This window comes from Rhineura floridana, chromosome 22 (genome assembly GCF_030035675.1).
Source record: "Rhineura floridana isolate rRhiFlo1 chromosome 22, rRhiFlo1.hap2, whole genome shotgun sequence".
In the NCBI taxonomy this organism is placed as follows: Eukaryota; Metazoa; Chordata; class Lepidosauria; order Squamata; family Rhineuridae; genus Rhineura; species Rhineura floridana.
Window position 1 is genome coordinate 6,163,784 of NC_084501.1, and position 24,196 is coordinate 6,187,979.

At 48.6% G+C, this 24,196-nt stretch overlaps 2 protein-coding genes across 4 annotated transcripts in view; both read right to left on the minus strand.

Moving 5' to 3' along the window:
• Window positions 1–221: 221 nt before the first annotated feature.
• MEN1 (menin 1) lies at window positions 222–15,231 on the minus strand. 2 transcript variants are annotated; one of them, XM_061606338.1, is made up of 10 exons: window positions 15,122–15,231; window positions 12,327–12,776; window positions 11,165–11,373; window positions 9,395–9,523; window positions 9,204–9,244; window positions 5,324–5,411; window positions 3,989–4,125; window positions 2,551–2,689; window positions 2,193–2,363; window positions 222–1,240 (listed from the first exon to the last, which is right to left on the minus strand). In XM_061606338.1, exons 2-10 carry the CDS (start codon window positions 12,760–12,762, stop codon window positions 806–808), a joined length of 1,785 nt encoding a protein of 594 aa, XP_061462322.1. In that variant the 5' UTR covers window positions 12,763–12,776; window positions 15,122–15,231; the 3' UTR covers window positions 222–805. The 2 variants fall into 2 exon arrangements, with proteins under 2 accessions (XP_061462322.1, XP_061462323.1); XM_061606339.1 differs by lacking the exon at window positions 9,395–9,523.
• A 3,147-nt stretch (window positions 15,232–18,378) lies between these two features.
• Window positions 18,379–24,196, minus strand: part of LTBP3 (latent transforming growth factor beta binding protein 3) — a 68,512-nt gene continuing 62,694 nt past the window's right edge. For both annotated transcript variants that reach the window (XM_061605685.1, XM_061605686.1), the window contains 2 exons: window positions 21,825–21,956; window positions 18,379–18,909 (listed from right to left, as the gene is read on the minus strand). In XM_061605685.1, the coding sequence (XP_061461669.1) occupies window positions 18,758–18,909; window positions 21,825–21,956 (284 nt within the window). In that variant the 3' untranslated portion in view covers window positions 18,379–18,757. The remainder of the gene's footprint in view (window positions 18,910–21,824; window positions 21,957–24,196) is intronic.

The following is a 24,196-nucleotide window of genomic DNA, read 5'->3' on the forward strand; positions in this document are numbered from 1 at the left end:
CGATCTTTCCATCCCTAGTCCCAGGTTCAAGTCCCGCATCTGCAGGCCAGGTTGGGAGAGACTCCTGGCTGCAACTCTGCAGAGCAGCTGCCAGTCAATGTAGACAATACTGAGCTAAGTGGATCAATGGCCTGACCTGGGTCTAAGCAGCTGTCTGTGTTGCTTCGTTCCTCAATATGCCAAAATTGACCTTGGAAAAAACAGTCATTACAACAGAGAGCTTTAAAAAAAACCCTGAACATTTATTAAACTGTAATTTTGTTTAACAAGCAAAACACATGTCAATTGGTAGAAATGCTAATTCCCCTCCCCTTGTTACCAGCTGACAGCAGCAGAGGCAAGAGCAACGATCCCCCACCCAAAGCCCCTTGCCTCCCATGTTCAATTTCCCCACACTTCCCTCTCTGCTCAGCCCACAACTTTCAAGGCACCATGAAAACATCTGCCTCTCGTCTCTGGCAGGATTTGAACTCGTGCTTGAGGCCTCCGTTTCTGGCAGAAGGTTGCCACGCAAGCAAAAAGGCTTCCAAGCGCAGCTAAGAGAGGGTGCCACAGGAATCCTGCCTGCAGCGTAAAGACGAAAAGGCTCCTGCCTTTGAGGAACTGAACTGCTGCTGGGGCCAGAGGAGACCGAGTCAACACACGGCCCCGCAGCGTCATTGGAAAGTTATTCAACGGAGCGAAGTGGCCTCTTCTGGTGGCTACTCAGGGCTGCTGGGACAAGAGCTGAGACTCCCGGCAGACACGGGCACCTCTGAGGTATCGCTCAAGAGAAGGGGCAGAGCGCTGCAGGCGCCTGGCAGGCTCAGAGGGACTTACGGGGCCGCTTGAGAAAGGACAGGGTGTAGTCCCGGGGGGCAGAGGCCTTCTGTTTCTTCAGCTGCACCTGGGATTGAGCCGTGAGCTGCAGCTTGATGGCGCTTGAGTTGATCTTGGCCGCCACCAGCAGCTCCTTCATGCCCTTCATCTTTTCGCTCTGGAAGGCAAGGAGGGGCCCTTCGGGAGGCAGACTAGGGCCATTGCTGGGGGCCCCTTCCTCTTTCTCCGGAGGGGGCCTGTCCACTCGCTGGCCGGAACTGGGGCGCCGGCGCTCTGTCGCTTTCTTTGGCAAGGGTGGCTCCTCGGGCTTGGACTCCCGGCGGGGACCTCGGCGGCGCCCCTCCCGTGGATCTTCGCTGCCTTGCTCGTCGTCCTCGTTCGCTTCTACCTCTCGGCTCACCAGGGTCACCTTCTGCCGCACCTGGGGAAAGGCGGGAAGAGAGGACCGGTCAAAAAGCAAGTCCATTAAGCTGAAGGCCTCCCGCGCTTGGCACTCTTAAATTTTTTTGAAAGATTTCTTTTGAAAAAGGTCTTGTTCCCTAAATCTATTCAGCGCATTTAAACATCCATACAGCATTTTATATTTGGCTGCTACTGATTTTATGTATAAATTGCTCTGGGAGCTTTTAGCTTCTTAACTGTCCATTTTCTGCACACCTGTTATGCTGACACCTTAATTCATTCAGATCCTTGCTGCTGCCGAGTTCTCCTGATTTTCCCTTTCCTTCTTAAGCATCACAGTTAGCTCCCAAACTCCCCCCACGGACCACTGGAAAATTTCTGTGGGTCCCGGTGGACCATTTAGTGATTTTTCTGCCTGCAGGAGCAATTGTGATGCGTTGTGCTAGGTGCTGTATGATTTTTAATTGCATTTTTGTTTTGTAAAGTATTTCAAAGTATTACAATTTGCCGTCCATAGAATGCAAATTGTCACACAATAAAATATAGCAAATAAAAGAAGCAACAGAAATACCATTAACAAATCAATATGAATATTTAATGTGGACACGCCGCAGGCCACCTGAATGAAGCCCGTGGACCACTGGGGGTTCACGGACCACCGTTTGGGAACCCCTGCTCTATCCAGTCCATAGAATCCCAGCTACCCAACCCTGGTCTCCCAAAATTCATCTGAATCCTGATAACGATGGTGCTCCTTCTTTTCCAGCTATTATACAGGCAAACACAGACACACAAGATGCCATCTACTCTTGAGTAGATCCAAGCTCCACAAAGTAATGCCAAGTTGTGGCATTATATAGCTTGATACCAGCCATATTCCCCTCTCACTCACACACAAACCACATCCACCATGCCCGTATGCTTTGGACTTCACACCCCCAACCTGCTCTGCGACAAAGGAAAGGGCTCACCGTCCCATCAAAACGGCTCAGGGATTGGACGAGGAAAGTGGCCCAACCCACATGGAGGACAGGCGTGGGGCTACCCTCTTCCCACTTGCAGATTCCGTCATAGAAGCGCAGGAGGTGAGCGAAGCACTCGGGGTCCTGCAGGGCTGAGCCACCTGCTTGGGAGGGCGAAGCCTGGGCGATACAAGGGCAAGACAAGGTCAGGCTGTTCTGCAAATGGACACACACTGAACGTAAGAACATCAGAAGAGCCTATCGAATAGAAAAACCAGCAAGGCCACCAGTATTTCCTCCCTGTTTATGAATGCCAGCAAGGCACAACATCCATCCTTGTCCTCACCTGTCTGCTTGCCCACCTTACCTCTCCCCTCTCACCAGCCCCCTTCTCCTCAGCCGAGTCAGCAAGGCTGGCCACCTCTTTTAGCAAATTGGGGATTACATCGTTGGCCACATCAAAGAATTCCTTGTAGATCTCCTCATCTTCGCGACAGTAGTTATAACTGGCAGGAGAGAAGAAAATGGTGCAAGGCTGTGAGAGGCTGAAGTCCACCCACTCCCTGTCAAAGACTGCAGCTGCTGTTCTTTGAGAGAGAGGGGTTTGGTGCTTTTGACAGTGTAACAACAGGCAGAAATACACAGGGAAAGTTTTCCCCCTCGCATGCATCTCTGTCAAGGAAAAGGCACGTTACTGAGCCGTTAGCCTCTGTCCACAAAGCAATCCTATTCTCCATAACAAACCCTGGAAAATTACAGGCCCAGGTATAGGATCACAAGAACAGGGGTTGGTCTACCCTAAGATTCTTTCCTCTCTCTTCCAACCTCAGCGTTTGGTGAAAAGCAAAACCTGAGGTAGAAGCAAGTCAAGGGACTACACAGGAACACAGGGTTGTATCCAAGTCCTACTCAGAGTAGGCCCACTGAAATTAATGGACCCATGTTAGTCATATCCATTAATTTCAATGGACAGCCCTATACCGAGTCAGATCATAGCTCCATCAAGCTCAATATTGTCTGCACTGACGGGCAGTGGCTCTCCAGGGTTTCAGGCAGAAAGTCTCTCCCAGCCCTACCTGGAGATGCCACGGATTGAACCTGGAACCTTCTGCATGCAAAGCAGATGCTTGAGCACTGACCTATGGCTCTCCTCATATCGCTACCTCAGGTATAAATTTGAGAGACCCGGTTTGCCAATGCTGTTGCGGCACTTCTGCCGAAGGAAAACAGGGCTATGCAGAAACTAAGACCCCATCTGCACTATACATTTACAGCAGTATCATACCACTTCAAACAGTCATGGCTTCCCCCAAGGAATCCTGGGAACTGTCGTTTGTCAAGGGTGCTGAGAGTTGTTAGGGGACCCCCTACCCTCCTCATCGTTCCCAGAGTTCCCTGGGAAGAGGGATGGACTGTTAAGCCACTCCAGGAACTAGTTCTGTGAGGGGAAGAGGCATCTCCTAACAACTCTCAGCATCCTTAACAAACAAGAGTTCCCAAGATCCTTTGGGGGAAGCCACGGCTGTTTAAAGTGGCATCGCAGTGCTTCAAAAGTACACTGCAGATGGGCCCTGAGTTACAAGGCTGCCTTTTTCAGAAACCAGAAGACTGCCCCACCTAGCGCAGGATTGTCTACAACGGGCTCTACACTGACTGGCAGCTGCTGTCCGAGGGCCTCAGAGGCAGGAGACCTGCCAGGAGATGCCAGGGACTGGACTTGGGGACCTTCTGCACTGAAAGCAGGTGCTCTACCACCAAGCTCTGTTTCCCTCTGTGGACAAGGCAGGAGAGGACAGGACACTCACTCTTGGATCACAGTGGCTGAGTCGGCCCAGGCCTCCAGCGCCTCCTTGACGTTTTTGTTGCGGCAGTGGTAGCCGGCCAGGTACATGTACGGATAGATGTGTTCATTGTGGTAGTACTGCTTGGCTGAGTTGATCCCCTAAGGGGGGGAAATGGGGGTGAGGGGTAAGAGAGGGCAAGATCAGGCCCAGGCTGACATTCACATTCAGGCTCGGGTGTTATTGGGACTCATCCTGCCATATCGAGACAAACCCTGGAAAATTACAGGCCCAGGTATAACGTGTTCCACAAACGCTGTAGAAATTCACCATGATCAAGGCACCTCAGGTAGCAGGTAAATACACAGTCACGAAGCTCGTTCAGGGCCAGGTCAACAGGCCAGGCAACCCCCTTGGCCGCTGTGTTCCTAGAGGCTGCAGGAAGCAGTCTGCTTGCAATGCAAGGAGCAGAAACCCAGGACCCCTCACAATGCGGCTTGCAGAAGCAGCGGTGGCACCTCGCCTACCGTGTGCGGCCTGGAGACCTCTCCTTGGGGCTGGAAAAATGCCTCGGACTGGAGACCGTAGCAGGATGCTTCTGAATATTCTCCGCTCCAGAGGGAGAGCTCCTATGATAGGCAACGTTCGGCCCTGCAGATGTTGCAGCTCCCAGCCAGCCAGCATGGCCAAAAGTCAGGGATGATGGGAATTGGGGTCCAGCAACATCTGTAGGGCTAGATCCCCCACTTCTGCTTTAGTCCCAGGGCCCACCCCAACGGATAAAAAGCCCAGGGGTACAAGGGGCATCTGCATGAAATTTTTTTGAGGGGGGGCGGAGAGGGAGGAAGAAAAACACTGTAAGGGACAGCAGACTAGCCTTTCAATAAATTGAGAAGAATAGCACTTGTACATTTTGCCTTATATTTCAGGTTCCACAAATGCTAGAAACGTCATCATTTTTTTTAATGAAAGCTGGGAGTATGGAGATTATGGTTCAGCTGGGAGGGTGGGAACTGCCCCCTTCCCCTACCCAACCCCGGGGAGACCCACAGGTCTAGCTCATGCCTCACCTGCAACAGATCTGCTGCTGCAGCCAGTGAAGTGTAGTGATCAGTGTCAGACTAGAACAAGGGAGAGTGAGGTTCAGATCTCCCTCTTGGCCATGGTACTCACATCTCTCAGACTAACTTGCCTCACAAGCTTGTTGTGAAAATAAATGGGGGAGTGAGGGAAGGACTGTGTTTTCCACCTTGAGCTCTTTGCAGGAAAGGCAGGATGCAAATTAAAAAAAATGTCAAGGGGTTCACCACAATCACAACCTCCACCCCTCCCTCCTCGAAAAGGAACAGAGAGGAATACCTGATGGTAAATGAAGAGGGGGTCTGGGCGCCCAGGGGTGGGTTCAAGGTCCTCCAAGTCAGCCAGATTTCCCAATGCCATCGGGTACCTGCGGGGGAAGCCAAGGTGTCACAGAGGGGAGAGAGAACAAGGCCAAAGAAAAGGCAAAGAGCACTAGAGACTCCAGTGCAGATTATTTAAGAACACAGGACGTTTCAGTAGGGCAACCCACAAGTCCAAATGCACTTGGTATGGTGACCCATCATTTCAATGTTACATGAATTTTCGACCATTGTTCTTTGGGATCTGCCAGTTTCATGCAGTTTAACTGTGTGTTTGCCTATTTTATAACCACTACTTGAGGCAAAAAGGTACTATAAATGTGGAATTTGTCAAAATATTTTTAGTACTTACAGTAAGTGATATGAAAATGTGTAGATGGAGCCTATCTACATTATGAAACTATTCCACAGGGCGAAAAAGTCTATCCCCTCCTCTCCAACCAAAGCTGATGTGTTATTTTTATTTTTGCTGTGATAATCCAGTTCCAGTTTTTATTTGGTCTACAGACCATAACCCTCACATATCGTACAGTAGGGCCCCACTCATATGGCGGGTTACGTTCCAGACCCCTGCCGAAAAGCGAAACCAGCTGAAAAGCGGAACTCCATCAATAAAATGGTGCCCGACGCCTGAAAAATGCCGTAAAAGCGGAACAAGTGCTGTATGAATAGGGGGCCTTACTCTAATTGAAAGCCGCCGTATTAGCGGAACACCGAAAAGCAGGCTGCCAAAAAGAGACTGTATAAGGTTATCAAAACAGTCACAGCCAAGAGAAAATACCAAGGTATGTGAACACAAATTGTGCCTTTTAAATTAAGAGTAGAATCATAGAATAGTAGAGTTGGAAGGGGCTTATAAGGCCATTGAGTCCAACGCCCCGCTCAATGCAGGAATCCAAGTTAAAAGCATCCCTGACAGGTGGCTGTCCAGTATAACACAATCTGTACACAAATCGGATACAGTTTTAAAATGGGCAACTGTGACTCAAAGCTCATCCCTTTAATAACTGAGGCCTAAGCGTGCATAGCTACAGCAGGGACCTTGACTGTATTTTCTATAACCTTAGGGTTCAAGTCTGCCATTGAAATTGAAAGATAGGGATGCATCCAATGCTCATCCTACTCAGAGTAGACCCACTGAAATTAATAGGCATGACCAACTTCAAAACTTGGGAAGCGGCTTCATACTGAGTGAGACTACCGGTCCATCTAGTTCAGTAATGTCTACCCCAGGAGCTCCAAAACGGTGATCCATGGACCACCAGCGATCTGCGAGCTTCATTCAAGTGGTCCGTGATGTTTCCGCATTAATTCCGCTCCTATTATTTCTTATACCGCATTACAGTTTGAATTCTATGGAATGCAAATTATAATAAATAAAATACAATATAAGAATTAGAAAAGCAATAAAAACCCAATTTAAAGCCATACAGCATCTAGCAGAGTGCACTGCAGGCAGAAAAATCATTAAATGGTCTGCCAGTTCTCCCAAGAGGCCCGTGGGGGGGGGGGAAGAGTTTGGGAACCACTAGCGTTTTCAAACAGGGATCTTTCCCAGCCCGACGTGGAGATGTCAGAGACTGAACCTGGAGCCTTCTTCATGCAAAGCAGATAGTCTACCACTAAGTCCTTCCTCTAATTCATTCATTTTAATGGGTCTACTCACAGAACTTAGTTGCAGGCAACCCACAGAATGCATCTGAATTCCCCAAGCGCAGAGAAATTAGTGGGGAGATAAGTCAGGATCTTATAACCCTATATGAATTACAATATAAAAGATCATGAACTATCATTTCAACTAAGCTGCTTTCAGGAGGACAAATTCTCAAACGCCAAGGCAGTCTAGTAACAATATCCCACAATCTGCCACACCATTGCCTCAGAATCTTAAATGCTGTAAGTGAATTTTGACGGAAAACATGGAATTTTTCAGAAAAAATGGATTTGATTTTGTTGTTAATGAAGATGGTGTCTTTCTGCCTAAATAGGATGCAAACAGTAACCTGTTTAATTTAACCTGGTTAATTTCTGGGGTCCAAAGAGCCGCAGAAGTTCCTGTGCCCAAGTGGGGGTTGGACTCATGCTCTCACACATCAAAGAGAAGCAGCGCATAGCATCCCTTGGGAGGTGGTGGGCTCTCCAACACTGGAGACCTTCAAGAGGCAGTTGGACAGCCACCTGTTGGGTATGTTTTAAACTTGGATTCCTGCATTGAGCAGAGGGTTGGACTCGATGGCCTTATAGGCTCCTTCCAACTCTACTATTCTATAATTCTGTGATTTCTCTACAGTAAACAAATCCTAGCTATTTTCCAGTTTCTTATGAATTCTATTCTGGCTGCTACCAACTTAACACCAATCAGATCCTTATTAGCCACCACCTAGTTTGATCTTCCCAGAGTGGCCAATCTCCTGACTGGCTGTCTTAATACTCTCAACCACTATTTCCCCCTGTTTCTGAAGCATTATGCAGCAATCCCAAAGCATATATGCTCTCCTTTCATCACATGCTCTCCATCAGGTGGCAGTGTCTGCACAGTTTAATTGAGCCACTTTTAGAGATGTCTACCACCACAGAATAAGCTTTAAAGAGTTTTTGCTTGGAGCTGTTGAAACTGACTTAAGAGGCTGTTTTGCCCACATCTTCCCCTGTTGGTTGTCAGGCATTAAGGGTTCCCACATCCCCTTCTCAAAATGTCTTTAGAGTATTTGATGAAATAGTGTCTATTTCCACCCAGAGTTTTAGAGACCAAGGGTCATAATTCAACTAGCTTTTACTCGGAGCAGTCCCACTGAAATTAATTACTATGACTAATTTGGGTCAATTAATTTTGACTTATTTTATTAAAGATGATTTCAAAGTAACAGTTACAATATAATACATGATCTCGACACACACCTCAAGAAGAGTGGTTCCCTACATCTTGCAATGCCGGCATAGTTGTATAAAAAAATCGACAAGATGTTGCCAAATACTTTGTCTTTACATATCAATACCCTTCAAAAACCACATGATCACATAGCAGAAGGGACTTCTACTTGAGCTTGCTGGACATAGCCTCTCCACAAGTGAATGCGAGAGGGAGGGAGATCATCTCGATTTACGTACGTACGAAATGGCATCCAAATTCTGTCAAATTTATCCTTTTTGAACTTTCCCCAAATTATTCTGTTCTGACGTGCCAAATGTCCCAACAGTGCCATCAACCATATCTTGTCTGGCCATCCTTTCACAGAAAACCCCACAGTTTTGGTTTGAGAAGCTGCCGGGGTCCATTAATTTCAATAGGTCTACTCTGAATAAAAGTTTAATACAACCCCAAGCCTTTTTTCATCCAACTAAGTCCTGCGCAGAGTAAACCCACTGAAATCAATGAACTTCATCTAGTCATGAACAGAGTCTACTACCATCAGATGCGTGCCACAAGACTGGGTTGTTTTTGCTGCTGCCAACTAAGATTGCCAAGCCCCTCTCGAAAAATGACCTGGAAATAGCTCCTCTAGAAAGGAGAACAGTTTTGGTAAAAGGGCAAACCTTCCTTTCCTGACTGCAGCTTGAGCGAGACTAAGAAAGACACAGAGAACTCTGTAAGCTAACAGTATATTGGGCAGGGTGTGTGTGTGTGTATCTGTTTTCCTCTACCTAGGTTAGCCTTCCTCAACCCAGTACCCTCCAGACGTTTTGGACTCCAACTCCCATCAGCCCCAGCAACTATGGTCAATGGTCAGGGATGATGGGAGTTGGAGTCCAGCAACCTCTGAAGGGGCCACAGGTTCCCCATCCTTGGCCTAATGGTAGGGCCAGGCCCTGTGAGATCAGGCCACCTCCAAAGCACTTACCTTTCCAGATGGCCCAAGTCAGACAGGACCCACAGCAGCTTCTGCAAGAGACGGAAGCAGAGAGGCAAATGTGAGAGACTGAAGGATCCCGAGGCCTCAGGATATGGACTCCAAGTGGACATTCTGCCCCAGTGACAGAACGTCCCGCGAATCCCCACAGCAGGGAATGAGGTAGATATACGTCACTTCACCTGTTGCAGCTGCAGCAGCTCCAGGCTGTCGGAGTGCAGATCAATGGAAGGATTGATGGCGCACACCATGAAGGCCACCTCCATCTGGTGGGTGCAGCCCAGGTAGGAACCCTTCAGGTACAGCCAGCTCTGCAGGAGTGGGGGGGGGATTTTGCAGGCATGAAGTCTAGGCAAGATTAAACTCACATGGGACATTAAGTATTCCAGCCGCAAAACATGGGAATTTTAGACAAAAGGAAATCTAGGAGTTGCCTCATATCTGTCCACACCATTAATCCATCTTGACCAGGATTATTTGCTGCTCCATTAATGTATGGAACTCCTTGCTACAAGAATATACAGATCTGTGCAGATATTTTAAATATGCAGTGGGAGAGGGCCGGGGAAAGGCAGTCGTGCCGGCTGCCCCAGCGACCTCTCCCTTAACTCCCCTCCTGCCTACACAGGCCTTAATTGGGAAATTGCAAAAAGGTCTTGATCACAGGTTTCGATCAATGAGCGTAGGCCTGAGGCAGAAGTAGCCTCCAATGGACAAACAGCAGGTGTGCCACAAGGGGGCAGAGCAAACCTGCCAGCTCAAGCGCAATCCACCCCTCCCTCTGATGTCCAGAGGCTAAGGCGGTTCCGTCCATGATCAGCTGGCATGCAGAAACCCCACATTTTACAGAATTACAAACAAAATAAGGAGCAGCCCAAAAAGCATCCACGGGAAGACGGAACATGCTCAGTTGACAGTTTGGAAAGGGGTGGGTGGGCAGCAAACCATGGAATGGAGTATTCTGGGAGAGGGAATGGCAGGCCGGCCGGCTAGAACCCCGAACAGGAACACTGCACACTGCAACATTATGTTGCAGATCCCACTTGTTTCAGATATTTGGCTAGGGCTGTGAAGCTGAACCTATCGAAGAGACCTTTCGTGGTTTTATTTATTTATTTATTTTAAGTACAGAAAACTGAGTCATGGGGAACAGCTGGTCATGACAGCAAAGAACAAACCCTCCCCATTCAAGGGAGAATAGTGGAACTTATCCAGTGCTGATGATATAACAAGGGAGGCACATCATTTCCCTCTCATGCCTTGCTTGCTAGCTTTCCAGAGGCAGTTTGCCTGGTCCACGCTGGAGACCTTGGCTAGATGGAGCTTTGGGTGATTCCCACACTAGAGATGAGTTATCAGAGGGGGTTGGAGACGTCAACATTTATGGGCTGGCCAGACCTATATGCAACAGTTGTACTGTACCTGCAAGAGTTGTTTTTCACTCTGCACTAAGATGCTCAAATTGGCCACATAAAATTATATATTATTTATAGATAGACAGCTACACGCACAAACACACTAGATGGACATGGGGAACCTCAAGCTCAGGGGCCAAATGCGGCCCTCCAGTCCCCTCCTCCATGCATGTTTCTGCCTGGCAGGAAGGTGTCCTGGCACCCCGATAACGCCTCTTGCTTGCCCAGGAGGATAGAAGCAGGGTGTGTGTGTGTGTGTGGAGAAACAAGCCTACTGTACAAAGGCTCCACCCACTTTTGCCTGAGGTCCCACCCACTGGCTGGCATGTGGCCTCCAGAAGGTTGTCCCAGAAGGGAATTTGGCCCTCCAGCTGGAAAAGATTCCCTACCCCTGGTCCAAAGCTAATTTGCTACGATGGAAGAAGAAGTGGGTGGGCAACAGAAGCCACCTGCTCCAAACCCTTTATCCAGGGTTCACCCCGTCGCCTCCATGAAGACAGAAGCAGTGGCACCCTCCCTTCTTGAGTCGATTATTACCCGTTCTGCCACACCGGAGTTGACGGTCTGCCCACGCCGGTCCTCGTTGCCTTTGCCATGCCAGGTCACCTCCGCTGTCTGCTCGCCGTCCTTGCCAAACACCACCCAAGCATGGTCCTCCGAGAGCGCCAGGTGCACGTCCAGCAGCCCCAGCACCTGGCACGCCCCCACCACCGCAAAGGCCACGCCAGAGCTGTCTAGCTTGGTGCCTGGGGGGGGGGGGGGAGAATGAATGAATGAGCAGGCCTCAGATGGAACATAGGATGCGGCCTTATACAGAGTCAGACCCACCGGCTCATCTAGCTCAGTATTCCCTGCACCAACAGGCAGCGGCTCTCCAGGATTTCAGGCAAGGAAGTCTTTCCCAACCCTACCCGGAGATGCCAAGGATTGAAACTGGGACCTCCTGCGTGCGAAGCAGATTTTCTACCACTGAACTATGGCCAGAAGCAGGTAGCAAGGAGTTCAGGGCAGTTTGAAAAGCAGCTCTGTCTGCCGCTGAAAAACACTATTTTGTCTGGATTAGAATGGGACACATTCAGCCACTCTCACATCTGAAAGGGTTTGTTTTTTACAGTGCGTCAGAGCTACCCACCCTCTGTCTCTCTGCGTGGACTGCTGTTATGAGTCAGTCTGCTGCTTGGAAAGACCCAAACTTGGCGCAGGAACTCCTAAAGAGAAGCCCCAAGCAACTACCTCTGAGGGCAGGTAATTCTGCTGTTTTTTGCATGTGGAGCGATTGATGGCATATGCCACACCCACTGCAGAGGGGGGGGGGTCACAATTAACCTCTGCTGGCTACGGGAGGTTTCCTGGAAAGGAGACAAATTTAGAACAGAAACCGTGCAGAGATGCAGTGGGCAACCTCTTTACTGGATGGGTGCCTTGGGCTTACAGAAGTCTTAATTAATGTGTAATTAATTAAGAGTACTGAGAGTTGTTTAACAATCGATCTCCCTTTTCGGTGAACTCTGGGAACTGTAGCTCTGTGAGGGGAAGAGGGGTCTCCAAAGCACTCTCCATACCCTCTACAAACTAGAGTCCCCAGGATTCTTTGGGGGAAGCCATGCCTGCTTAAAGTGGCATAACAGCACTTTAAATGTATAGCGCAGATGGAGCCTAGGCAACAAACTGGCAGACACACTCCTTTCATGAGCCCCACCTGTGATGAAGCTGAACAATGACTGGATGTGGGCCCGATCCTTGAAGTAGGAGCGGCTGAGGCTGTTCCAGATGACGTCGGAGACTTTCTTGACGAGTTCCCGGGAAGAGTAACCGTCGGGCCGGGGATACAGCGAGAGATCAACAGCCCCGCGGATTTGGGCGGTGAAACGGGCATGCAGGGCGCCGATGATGCTCAGATCGGCCACCGGGAAGTAAGTCAGGCTGTCGGGGCCCTGGGCAGGCTCAAAACTGATGCCCGGCACGTTGGTGGGGAGCACTCGGTTGACGGCCAGGAAATGCTCCACAAAGCCCAGGACAAGCGAAAGGAGCACCAAGTCCGGATGCTCCCGGCGAAGCTCCAGTTCAAAGAGGCGAACAACGTCTGACACCGAGCGCAAGGGGAACAGGGCCTTTTGGGCACCCTTCAGCCCCATGGCCGAGGGTGGCGCTGGAGAGCAAGCAGAGGAGGAAGGGGTCACAAAGCAAGGCACAAGAGGACATTCCACCCAGTTCAAAGATGCTTTTGTCTCACACAGGAAAAAGGGAAGCCGTGGCTCTCTGGCTGTTGTTGGACTCCAATTCCCATCAGCCCCAGCCAGTGGTCCCAGGTGAATGGAACTGTAGTCTAGCAACATCTGGAGAGCTACAGGTTCTCCCTCCCTGGCCTAGCGTACGTTTGCTACCTTTTGAAAATCCAACCACAGGGATCCTTCTCTGCAAGCACAGAGGCCGACTCCCAACCGGCTCATGAATGAAGCAAAGCCAAGAAAACGGGGGTAGAACTGAATATTGCTTCTAACTGAAAAGCCTGTGGTACATCGAAAGGGGCAAGGTTATCATATGCACATAACTAGGCACCATATAACACATTTGAAATAGCCTTTGCTATAAACACCTGGAAGGCTGAAGGTGCATATTGGGGCCCCCTTTGTGTAAAAGAACCGCAGGAAGGCCTTTATACTCCTCTGAGCATTCCCAGTAGCATTTTTTTATTGTGCTCTCCAGGACTACAACCCTGACCATTGGCCATGCTGGCTGAGATGATGGGGCTTGCAGTCCAACAGCGTCTGGGGACCCAAGATTGGTGAAGACTGCTTTCCAAGGTCTCAGACAGGGAAGGGCCTTTCCCGGGAGATGCTGCGGGTTAAGCCTGGCACTTTCTCCATGCAAAACGTCTGCTCCACCGCTGAGTCACAGCCCAAAACTCAGCATGGCTATGAATTCCCAGGGCTGCATTCCACAAACCAATTATTTCCTTTTAGAGTTGGCTCTCCCCATCTTTTTTGCAATGAATAGATATAACAATGGCCTACTCTTGAGGGCCATTTAGATTGCTAGGAGGTGCTCTGAACGCTGAGGCGAAACACTTATCAGCCTTCCCCAACCTGGTGCCCTGAAGATGTGTCACACTCCAACTCCCATCAGTTCCAGCCAGCTGAATTGTAACCCAAAACATCTGCGGGGTACCAGGATGGCAAAGGCTGCCTCATGTAAATGATTTCCAAGGCACAACTCCCAGTGTTTGGGGATACCGTAAGAACAGCCTACTAGATCAGGCCAGTGGGCCTGTCTAGTCCAGCATCCTGTTCTTACAGTCAAGGCTGGCGCCAGAGGGCAGCCACGTTGGGCCCTGGCTGAGGGCCCCTGAAGGGTCCCTCCTTGGCATATGAGGGTGGTGCTCGCGTTCTGTGATATGGCAGCTTCAGGTCCTGCAACCTGACCCTGCCACAGATCATTGAGAGGGAGCTCCCAGGCACCCCTCCAATACAGACAACACAAGCTTCAATAAGCCCACATGCTTGCTCTCTCATCTGTGTGAATGCCATGCGCGCTGTCCGTGCATGCCTGCCATCACCCAAGATGGTGGCAGGGACTGCCCTAATGGGCTGACAGCCCCGCTGCCATCTTGGTTGATGGCAGGCATGTGTGCCATTGCGCACATGTTGTGCCCATGATACAAGAGGTAGGTGGGGTGTGTGGGTGGGCTTCTTAGCCCTGCGCTGACTGTACGAGGGGAGGTTGGGTTTTGGTGCTGCAGGTCCGGGACAGGCTGGTGCCCAAGGGCCCAGCCATCCCTGGGGCTGGCTCTGCTCACAGTGGCCAGCCAGATGCCCCAATGGGAAGCTCACAAGCAGGTCCTAAGCACAAGCACACTCTCCCCTGCTGCGGCTTCCGGCAACCGGTTTCCACAAGCACACTGCCTCTGGCTATGGTGGCAGAGCACAGCCATCGTGGCTACTAGCCACTGATAGCCTTATCCGCCACGAATTTGTCTAACCTGCCTTTCAAGGTGGTGACCATCACCACCAGTATAGATATTGAAGGGACTTTAGCTCAACAGGAGAGCACCTGCTTTGCACGCAGAGAATCCCAGGTCCGGTCCTTGCCATGTCCGGTCAGGAGGATGGGCATCCTTTGCTAGCCAGAACAGACGGCATTGGGTTGGAACAGACCAACCTGGTCTAAGGCAGCTTCCCATAGTTTAATAAATACACCAATATTTGCATAGAGAGAATCGAAATCGCGGGATAAGGACCTGAAACCCAGCGTTTTGATTTCCTCTCTTCTGCATCCCGCCACCTCCATAAAACTAGCACCCAGAGCTGCAAACTACACAGGAGGGCTGGCGGAGGGGGAAATCGAGGCGCACACGCCCCCCTCTACTCCCAGCACCTGAACTTATGTCCCCAACTATGCTGCAATGTGCAATTGCGCCTCTGCTGCAGCATGATTCGTGAGCTGCATGCAACACAATAACGCCCCCCCCAACCAAACACACCCCCTCCATCTCACCTCTCCACTTGTCTAATTCGAATGCACCACAACAGAGCTTTCAGCCATGCCCCGCGCGCGCAAGGCAGCATGGGAGTTGGAGTCTTCCATTTGCAAGGCATGCTGGGACGGCCTGGCGGGTTCTTACCTCTCTGATACATAGACTTATAGTGAATAAAGTGATACACAGGAGGCGACATTCCGGGCTCTTTTGAGCCTCTCCCAACTCTGGCCTTTGTTATTGTTATGTGCCTTTCAGTCGATCGCATGAATCTGTGACCTCCAAGAGCATCTGTCATAAACCACCCTGTTCAAATCTTGTAAGTTCAGGTCTGTGGCTTCCTTTATGGAATCAATCCAGCTCTTGTTTGGCCTTCCTCTTTTTCTACTCCCTGCTGTTTTCCCAGCATTATTGTCTTTTCTAGTGAATCAGGTCTTCTCACGATGTGCCCAAAGTATGATAACCTCAGTTTCATCCTTTTGGCTTCTAGTGATAGTTCTGTTTAATTTGTTCTAACACCTCATTATTTGTCTTTTTTGCAGTCCGTGGTATGCGCAAAACTCTCCTCCAACACCAATCAACTCAGGCCTAGTGTTTGTAATTTAAACATTTAAAAAAGGAGCTGGCTAGATTGCCAGTCGGTGGAAGGGATTTCGGAATGTTGGTTAAGTAGAATTACCTATCCTGCAACCTAAGGTATTTTGCATTTTGCGTTGTTTTGGGTTTTTTGGCTGGAAATGTCAATCACTTTGTGGCTCCATCTCCAGAAATATTAATAGACAATGGACTACATTGCACTGAAGCCTCCCTCTCCCTGCTTCAGCGCCTGGCCCCCTCCTCCCCATCTGCAAGTCGGAAGATAATGGGTTGCATTTTTAATAGGCTGCATTTTTAACGGATTGCATTTTTAAAACGTTTTAAAAGTAGACAAAAATAACTGTTGTTATATTTCATACAAAATAAGATCCGAGTCTCCCTAGCTATGTTTCATAACCAGCTGTTAGCAAGCAAAAAAGAAAGGAGTTGATGTTAACGATCTTGAACTGTTTCATTATTATCATTATTAGATTTATATCCCCCCCCCTTTCCTCCCAGCGGGAGTCCAGGGCGGCAACTGTTGGGCTGGGAGGAAAAATGCTGCTATTAAAAAATGGTTGTTTTATTTAGTTGTTTATTTATTGGATCCAAAGTGGCCTTCTCCAGGCTGGCGAAGGAACCCAGATGTTTCTGTTGCACACATTGGAGCTGCTGCTGTAGTTTTCTTATCTCTACGCTTTAGTTTTTGTTATAAATCCCGCTCCCTTTTTTCAGAGGAACCAGTCTGTATTGGCTTACAATATGCAGAAAACCCCAGTGCATCTTGGGAGGCTAGTATTTGTTTTCACACCCTATGTACTCTGGGACCTGTAGTCTTTTGCTATTGGGGATGGAAATTGCCTGTTTTTCTCCACATGAAAGTTTGCTCCATAAAGCAAAGGGTTGGTGAAGAAAAGAGAGAGAACTGATCTTTTTGGCTGCCTAGTTTTACAAGCTCATCATTTTGACCTTCAAAAGTTTGGGCAATACTTTCATTGAGATCTCAAAAATCCATTCTCCCTCCACAGTTGTAGCCCTTTAATTCCTCCACCGCTCCCGAACACTTGCATCCAAAATGTATATTACAGGTTGTGTGCCACTTTTCTACAGTAGAGGGAAATGGGGGAAAGCTTGCCAATGAATTTGCAAGGACCATCCACTTAAAAATATTCAATTGCTGGCTGATTCACAGTTCTTTAGCACCATGAGGTCAGAAGAGCCTCGCTGCGGATGCCGATAGCTCATCTAGTCCTCGTCTCACGCTAGCCAACCAGATGCCCATTATGGGAAGCCCACCAGCAGGATCTGAGCGCAAGAGTAACTCTTCCCACTTGTGATTCCCGGCAACTGGCATTCAAGAAGAAAACTGCCTCCGTCCGGACTGTGGAGGCAGATCTGCCACAGGCTGAGCATTGTATGTGGAGCAAAATGCTTTTTAAACAGCCAGAGGATTTTCACTGGCTTTATCCTGCTTTCATGCAACAGTCACTCTCCTTGTATCCAGAGAGTCCAGCTGAGAATGGAGCTGCACAGGCTTGCCTAAGGGAGGGTGGTCTTCTGGCCAGTCAATGGCTTTTTAAGGACTGTTATCAGCAGTTGGCCGATGCTGCATCTGGTACTTAAAACAGTCCAGGCTTAAAGCGGAATAGCTGCCTTTGGTAGATAAAAACACCCAGCTTTATTTTTGGGAGGTCGGCGCTAGGAAGGTAGCTTTACACATCACCGGGGGGGGGGGGAAGGAAAAATGCATCACCAAAACATGTCAATCGAGGAGAGTTGCATAAAATCTGCAAGGGCTAGCAGGTGATGGGAGAGCCAGTGTGGTGTAGTGGCTAAGGTGTTGGACTATGACCTGGGAGACCAGGGTTCAAATCCCCACAAAGCCATGAAGCTCACTGGGTGACCTTGGGCCAGTCACTGCCTCTTAGCCTCAGAAGGAGGCAATGGTAAACCAAGCGGACCCCTCTCCCCATGGGTCAACTTTGACAGGTGGGTGGGAGTGCTCCCTTATCAGGAGCCTGACATCAGATAGTTGACAGGTGGGTGGCCCCACCCGCATGTCAAAGTTGGCCCACAGGGTGGGTGGGGAGATAAAAGTCTGATCCGCTGGGCCAAAAAGGTCCCCTCCCGGCGGCGCAGGTTGTGTCACTTTGGCATCAAAAGGATTCACATTTGTAGTGTAGACGGCCAGTGTAGGAGGGTAAGAGTGGTGTAAGGGTTAAAGTGTCAGATTGGGATCTACGAGACCAGGGTTCGAATCCCCATGAAGCCCACTGGGTGACCTTGGGCCAGTCACTGTCTCTCAGCCTCACCTACCTCACAAGGTTGTGCTGGGGATAAAATGGAGAGTGAGGAGAATGCTGTATCTCCACCTTGAGCTCCTTCGAGGAGAGGTGGGATGTGAATGAATGAATGCAAGAAAGAAAGAAAGGAAATTCTTCTTCCAAGGGGTTCAAGAGAGCATACGTGTTACCCCTTTGGAAGCACTGCACATCCTATTCAGTTCACTCGTGACATGAGTGTCTTTCGATAAAAAAAAATCAAGAAGAGTGGGGTTTTTTTGCAAATGGCAACTGAAGCAAATCTTCCTTTTCCTTGTGGTTAACAGAATCAGACGAAGGAAACTTTTATAGGATCTTCCTCCCTTTTCTTTTTAATTAGTTGATTAACTTTGGAGTTTGTTTTCCCCCCCACCCCCCCACCCCCACTGTCTATTATGTACAAAAAGTTTTATTTCCGAAGCCTACAGAAACAAGTGCAAACCAACTGCAGGTTTTCACCCTAACGATAAATATCTGGTAGGTTAGGAAGCATAAAATGGGGACACGTAGCAAATCTATAACAAACATCAGTCAATGCCCCTTCATCATAGCTGGTACAAAACGAGTCCTTAAGAACATAAGCACTGCCTTGCTGGTTCCAAATAAAAAAAATGTCCTCCTAGCCCAGTATTCAGTTTCCGACAGCGGACAGCCATAGAAGGCTACCATGGTCAGGGCAGGAGTGAGGAAGTTGGCCTCTGTATGCCCCCATTCTCCCTTATACCCTCCGCCCACTCATCCAGTGGTGGGTGCTCCAGGCTACCGCTGGCGCTGGGGGATGCAGATTCCATGGGGTCGGGAACGCAAATAGCCCAACTTGCAGGTGCAACGGTAGGAGCCGCTGGTGTTCACGCAGCGTTCGGTCTTACACAGACGCCCTCGGTGGTTCAGCTCTAGGCACTCATCAATATCTAAAAGAAGGAATGAAAAGAAAAGGAGAGAGGAGTCTGGAGGGAGATGCCCAGCGCCAGCACCTGGCATCCTTAGGCAGCTGCCAGGGCCCCAATGTCTTCACAGGGCCTGCTGCTGCCCTCCGCCTTGGGCTCCCTTTAAACTTTGTTTTCTACCTGGGCACTCTGAGCCGCACATGGGCACAACTGGATCTAACTGCCATGTCAATTTCCCCACCATGCCCCCAGATCTGGTATTGCTCTGGGGCATTATTTATTTTTATTTATTAAATTTATATTGCACCCTTCCCCCCAGAAGGAGCCCAGGGAGGCAAACAAAAACACTCTAAAACATCTTAAAAACAAAAGACTTTAAAACATATTAAAACATCTTTAAGAACATATTAAAACAAAACATCTCTTTAAAAGCAATTCCAGCACAGATGCAGACTGGGATAAGGTCTCTACTTAAAAGGCTTGTTGGAAGAGGAAGGTCTTCAGCAGGCATCAAAAAGATAACAGAGATGGCACCTGTCTAATATTTAAGGGGAGGAAATTCCAAAGTGTCAGTGCCACAACACTAAAGATCCACTTCATGTGTTGCGTGGAACAGACCTCCTGATAAGATGGTATCTGCAGGAGGCCCACATCTGCAAAGCGCAGTGATTGACTGGGTGTATAAGGGTCTTTCAGGTATTCTGGTCCCAAGCTGCATAGGGCTCTGTACGCCAAAATCAGAAACTTGAACTTGGCCCAGTAGCTAATAGGCAGCTAGTGCAATTCTTTCAGCAGCAGGGTCACATGTTGGCAATACCCTGCCCCAGTGAGCAGTCTCGCCGCCGCCTTTTGTACCAGCTGCAGCTTCCAGACTCACCTCAAGGGCAGCCCCACACAGAGTGCATTAGAGTAATCCAGCCTGGAGATTATTATGGGAAAATTAAATGGCCACATGGTGCTGCTCAGAGAGCACTGCTGTCCACATGTCACAATGGCCAGGAAAGCCCATCAGGGCTCACCAGGAGAGGGGGCAGCCCAGGGGAGGGCACTTTCCTATGCCACTCCTTGGACTATTTGAAGGCGGGAGATAAAAAAAGGGCTCATCCTTGATAAAGGGGTGGGAAATCCAAACAACGCTTGCCCACCCACTGAACACAACAGCGCATGATCCAACAGGACAAACTGGAACAGGCTCAGAGGAGGGCAACAAGGATGATCAGGGAACTGGAAACAAAGCCCTATGAGAGACTGAAAGAACTGGGCATGTTTAGCCTGGAGAAGAGAAGACTGAGCGGAGATATGATAGCACTCTTCAAGTACATGAAAGGTTCTCGATCGTCCCAGAGTGCAGGACACGGAATAATGGGCTCAAGTTTCAGGAAGCCAGAGTTCAACTGGACATCAGGAAAAACGTCCCAAGTGTTAGAGCCATACAACAATGGAATCAATTACCACAATACCTGATGGAACGCCTCTCCTGATACGAACCCACCCGTACACTACGTTCAAGATCAAAGGCCCTCCTCTGGGTGTCTACTCCAAGGGAAGCTCGGAGGATGGCAACAAGGGAGAGGGCCTTCTCAGTGGTGGCCCCCAAATTATGGAATGATCTTCCTGACGAGGTGCACCTGGCGCCAACACTGTTATCTTTTCGGCGACAGGTCAAGACTTTCCTCTTCTCCCAGGCATTTTAGCATGTGTTTTAAATTGTTTTTATATTGTTTTAAATTTAAAATTGTGTTTTAAATTGTTTTTAAAATATGTTTTTTAAATTGTATATTTGTTTTAATGTTTTTGATTGCTGTAAACTGCCCAGAGAGCTTTGGCTATGGGGCAGTATACAAGTGCAATAAATAAATAAATAAATAATAAATAAAATACCTAAAGAGGTAGTGGGCTCTCCGACACTGGAGGCATTCAAGAGGCAGCTGGACAGCCATCTGTTGGGAATGCTTTGATTTGGATTCCTGCATTGCGCAGGGGGTTGACTTGATGGCCTTATAGGCCCCTTCCAACTCTACTATTCTATGATTCTAGGAGGATCTCCTGCACACCCAGACATAGCTGCTGTGCCCGCCGTTCTTCACACACTCAAAGCTGCTGTGCGTGTGTGTGTAGAATGATGGGCACAGCAGCACCTCTGTTCTTAGAACCTAGCAGTCTCTCCAGAAGGTGAGCAGGACAGACCAGAAGTGATGGGGGAAGAGGCTCTGGAGGAATCAAGCTGCAGCTGGCGGTAAGGCGGGGGACGTCCAACTTCTTGTTTTTAACAGTGGCCAACCAGATGCCCCAAAGGGAAACCCACAAGTGGGGTGTGAAAGGAATAGCCCTCTCCTGTTGTTGCTTCCTAGCAACTCATATTCAGAGATAGACTGCCTCTGAACCTGGAGGTTCCCAAGTGACTAACGGGCACTTATAGACCTGTCTTTGATAAATAATCCAGCACTGCCCAGGGCTGTTGAAGAGAATAGAACACACTCTAGATCAGGAGTGGGAAACCTTTAGCTCTCCAGATACTGCTGAAGTACAACTCCCATCAGCCCCAGCAAGCATGGCCAATGGCCAGGGGTGAAGGCAGTTGTAGCTCAGCAACATCTGGCAGCCCAAAGGTTCCCCACACCTTCTCTAGACAGCCTGGTTTGAATGTAACATTAAGACCGTGCTTTAAAAGGTTAATAAACGAAGGTTCAGCACTGTATGCAAACCCAACCGCTCAGTGTATCAACTACGGTTGACCTATGGTTTGTTAGTGAAAATAAGCCATGGTTTATTGTTGGCTTACTGCCCTTAGCTATGGTTTAGTGTTACGCATGAACCTGGATGGAGCAGGAGGGACAGGTGTGTACATAAGTCACTGAGGGGTTGTACTGTACACTCAAGCGTTTGGTCAACCAAAAGCGCTAGGTCAGTGCATGTTCAGAAGGATCAAGGCCCCTTACCCAGGCAGCGGGTGTGGCTGGCATCAAGCTGGAAGCCCGGGGGACACTCGCAGACCAAGCCCTGCTGGGTGCGGACGCAGTGGCCGTTCACACAGCGGCATTCATCGGAATCTTCTTCCGAGCTGTCAGTGTCTGTGGCAAGAAACAGGAGCAGTAATCAGTAAAAGATTGACGCTACCAACTTAGGAGGTCACAAATGCAGAAAGCACAGCAGCCCTCAACACAGTGGGAGGAGGGGGGGAACGAGAAGGGGGAAAAACCTGTTCATCATTCTCTTTATTATGGCTCCCCTGGTATTCATTTTCCCCCACTCCCTTGGCAGCTGCTGGAGAAGCAGCATAAAACCAAGAGAGAGAGACTTCTAGGGTGGTATTCCATGCTTGTCCTACTTAGAGTAGACCCACTGAAGTTAATGAACACGGCTAACTTAGGTTTATTGTTTCAATAGGTCTACTCTGAGTAGGACTTCTCTGAGGGCAACAAGGATGATCAGGGGACTGGAAACAAAGCCCTGTGAGGAGAGACTGAAAGAACTGGGCATGTTTAGCCTGGAGAAGACTGAGGGGAGATCGGATCGCACTCTTCACGTCATTATTGATTTATTGAATTTATATCCCATCCTTCCTCCCAGAAGGAGCTCAGGGCGGCAAACAAAAACACTAAAAGCACTTTAAAACATCTTAAAAACAAGACTTTCAGACATATTAAAAGAAAACACCTTTTAAAACATGTTAAAGTAAAACATGTTAAAAACAGCTTTAAAGGCTGTCACACAAAGGAGGGTCAGGATCTCTTCTGGATCGTCCCAGAATGCAGGACATGGAATAATGGGCTCAAGTTACAGGAAGCCAGATTTTGGCTGGACATCAGGAAAAACTTCCTGTTAGAGCAATACAACAATGGAACCAATGACCTAGGGAGGTGGTGGGCTCTCCAACACTGGAGGCCTTCAAGAGGCAGCTGGACAGCCACCTGTCAGAGATGCTTTAAGTTGGATTCCTGCATTAAGCAGCGGGTTGGACTTGATGGCCTTATAGACCCCTTCCAACTCTATGGCCACATCCAGACCAGACATTTATTCCACATTAAACAGCCATGGCTTCCCCCAAAGTATTCTGGAAACTGTGAAGGGTTCTGAGAGTTGTTAGGAGACCATTATTCCCCTCACAGAGCTCCAGTCCCAGAATTTTCTGGGAAGAAGGGCTGACTGTTAAACCACTTAATTATTATTATTTGTTACATTTATACCCCACCTTTCTTTCACCCTGGAACCCAAGGCAGCATACATGTGATTCCCAGACAGTCTTCCATCCAGGCACTGACCAGACCCAGACCTGCTTAGCTTCAGCAAGGTGGTGCCTTGTGTGCCTTCAGACCATAGCCTGGGACTTTGGCCATTAGAACTATGTCAGGGGAATAATGGCCTCCTAACAATACTCAGCACCCTTCACAAACTATACTTCCCAGGATGCTTTGAAAGATGCCATGGCCGTTTAACGTGTAATAAATGTTTGGTGTGGATTTAGCCATTATTCTATGATTCTCTGAATATTTAATTCATTTATTACATTTATATCCTACTTTGTCTCCAAGGAGCTCAAGGTGGAGCACAAATATGATTCTTCCCCTCCCAAGTTTTATCTTCACAACAACCCTGTGAGGTAAGTTAGTCTGAGAGTCAGTGACTGGCCCAAGGTCACCCAGTGAGCTTCATGGCTGAGTGCAGATTTGAACCCTTGTCTCCCAGGTCCCAGCCTGTCACTCTCACCTCTACACCACAGTGGCTCTCACATACAACCCATGGTGTCTTTGTAAAAATCTATTTACTTACATATTCATTCACAATATTTTTAATCCCGCCTTTGAATTATTGTTGTTGTTGTTATGTGCCTTCAAGTCAATTACGACTTATGGCGACCTTATGAATCAGTGACCTCCAAGAGCATCTGTCATGAACCACCCTGTTCAGATCTTGTAAGTTCAGGTCTGTGGCTTCCTTTATGGAATCGATCCATCCCTTGTTTGGTCTTTCCCTTTTTCTACTCCTTGCTGTTTTTCCAAGCATGATTGTCTTTTCTAGTGAATCATGTCTTCTCATTAAGTGTCCAAAGTATGATAACCTCAGTTGCATCATTTTAGCTTCTAGTGACAGTTCTGGTTTAATTTGTTCTAACACCCAATTATTAGTCTTTTTCGCAGTCCATGGTATGCGCAAAGCTCTTCTCCAACACCACATTTCAAAGGAGCTGATTTTTCTCTTATCTGCTTTTTTCACTGTCCAACGAATTATATCACTCCCCATAGTTGGGTTCAATTAAAAAATTCAGTACAGATAAGAACATAAAAAGCTAAGAGGGAAACAAGATTTGAAA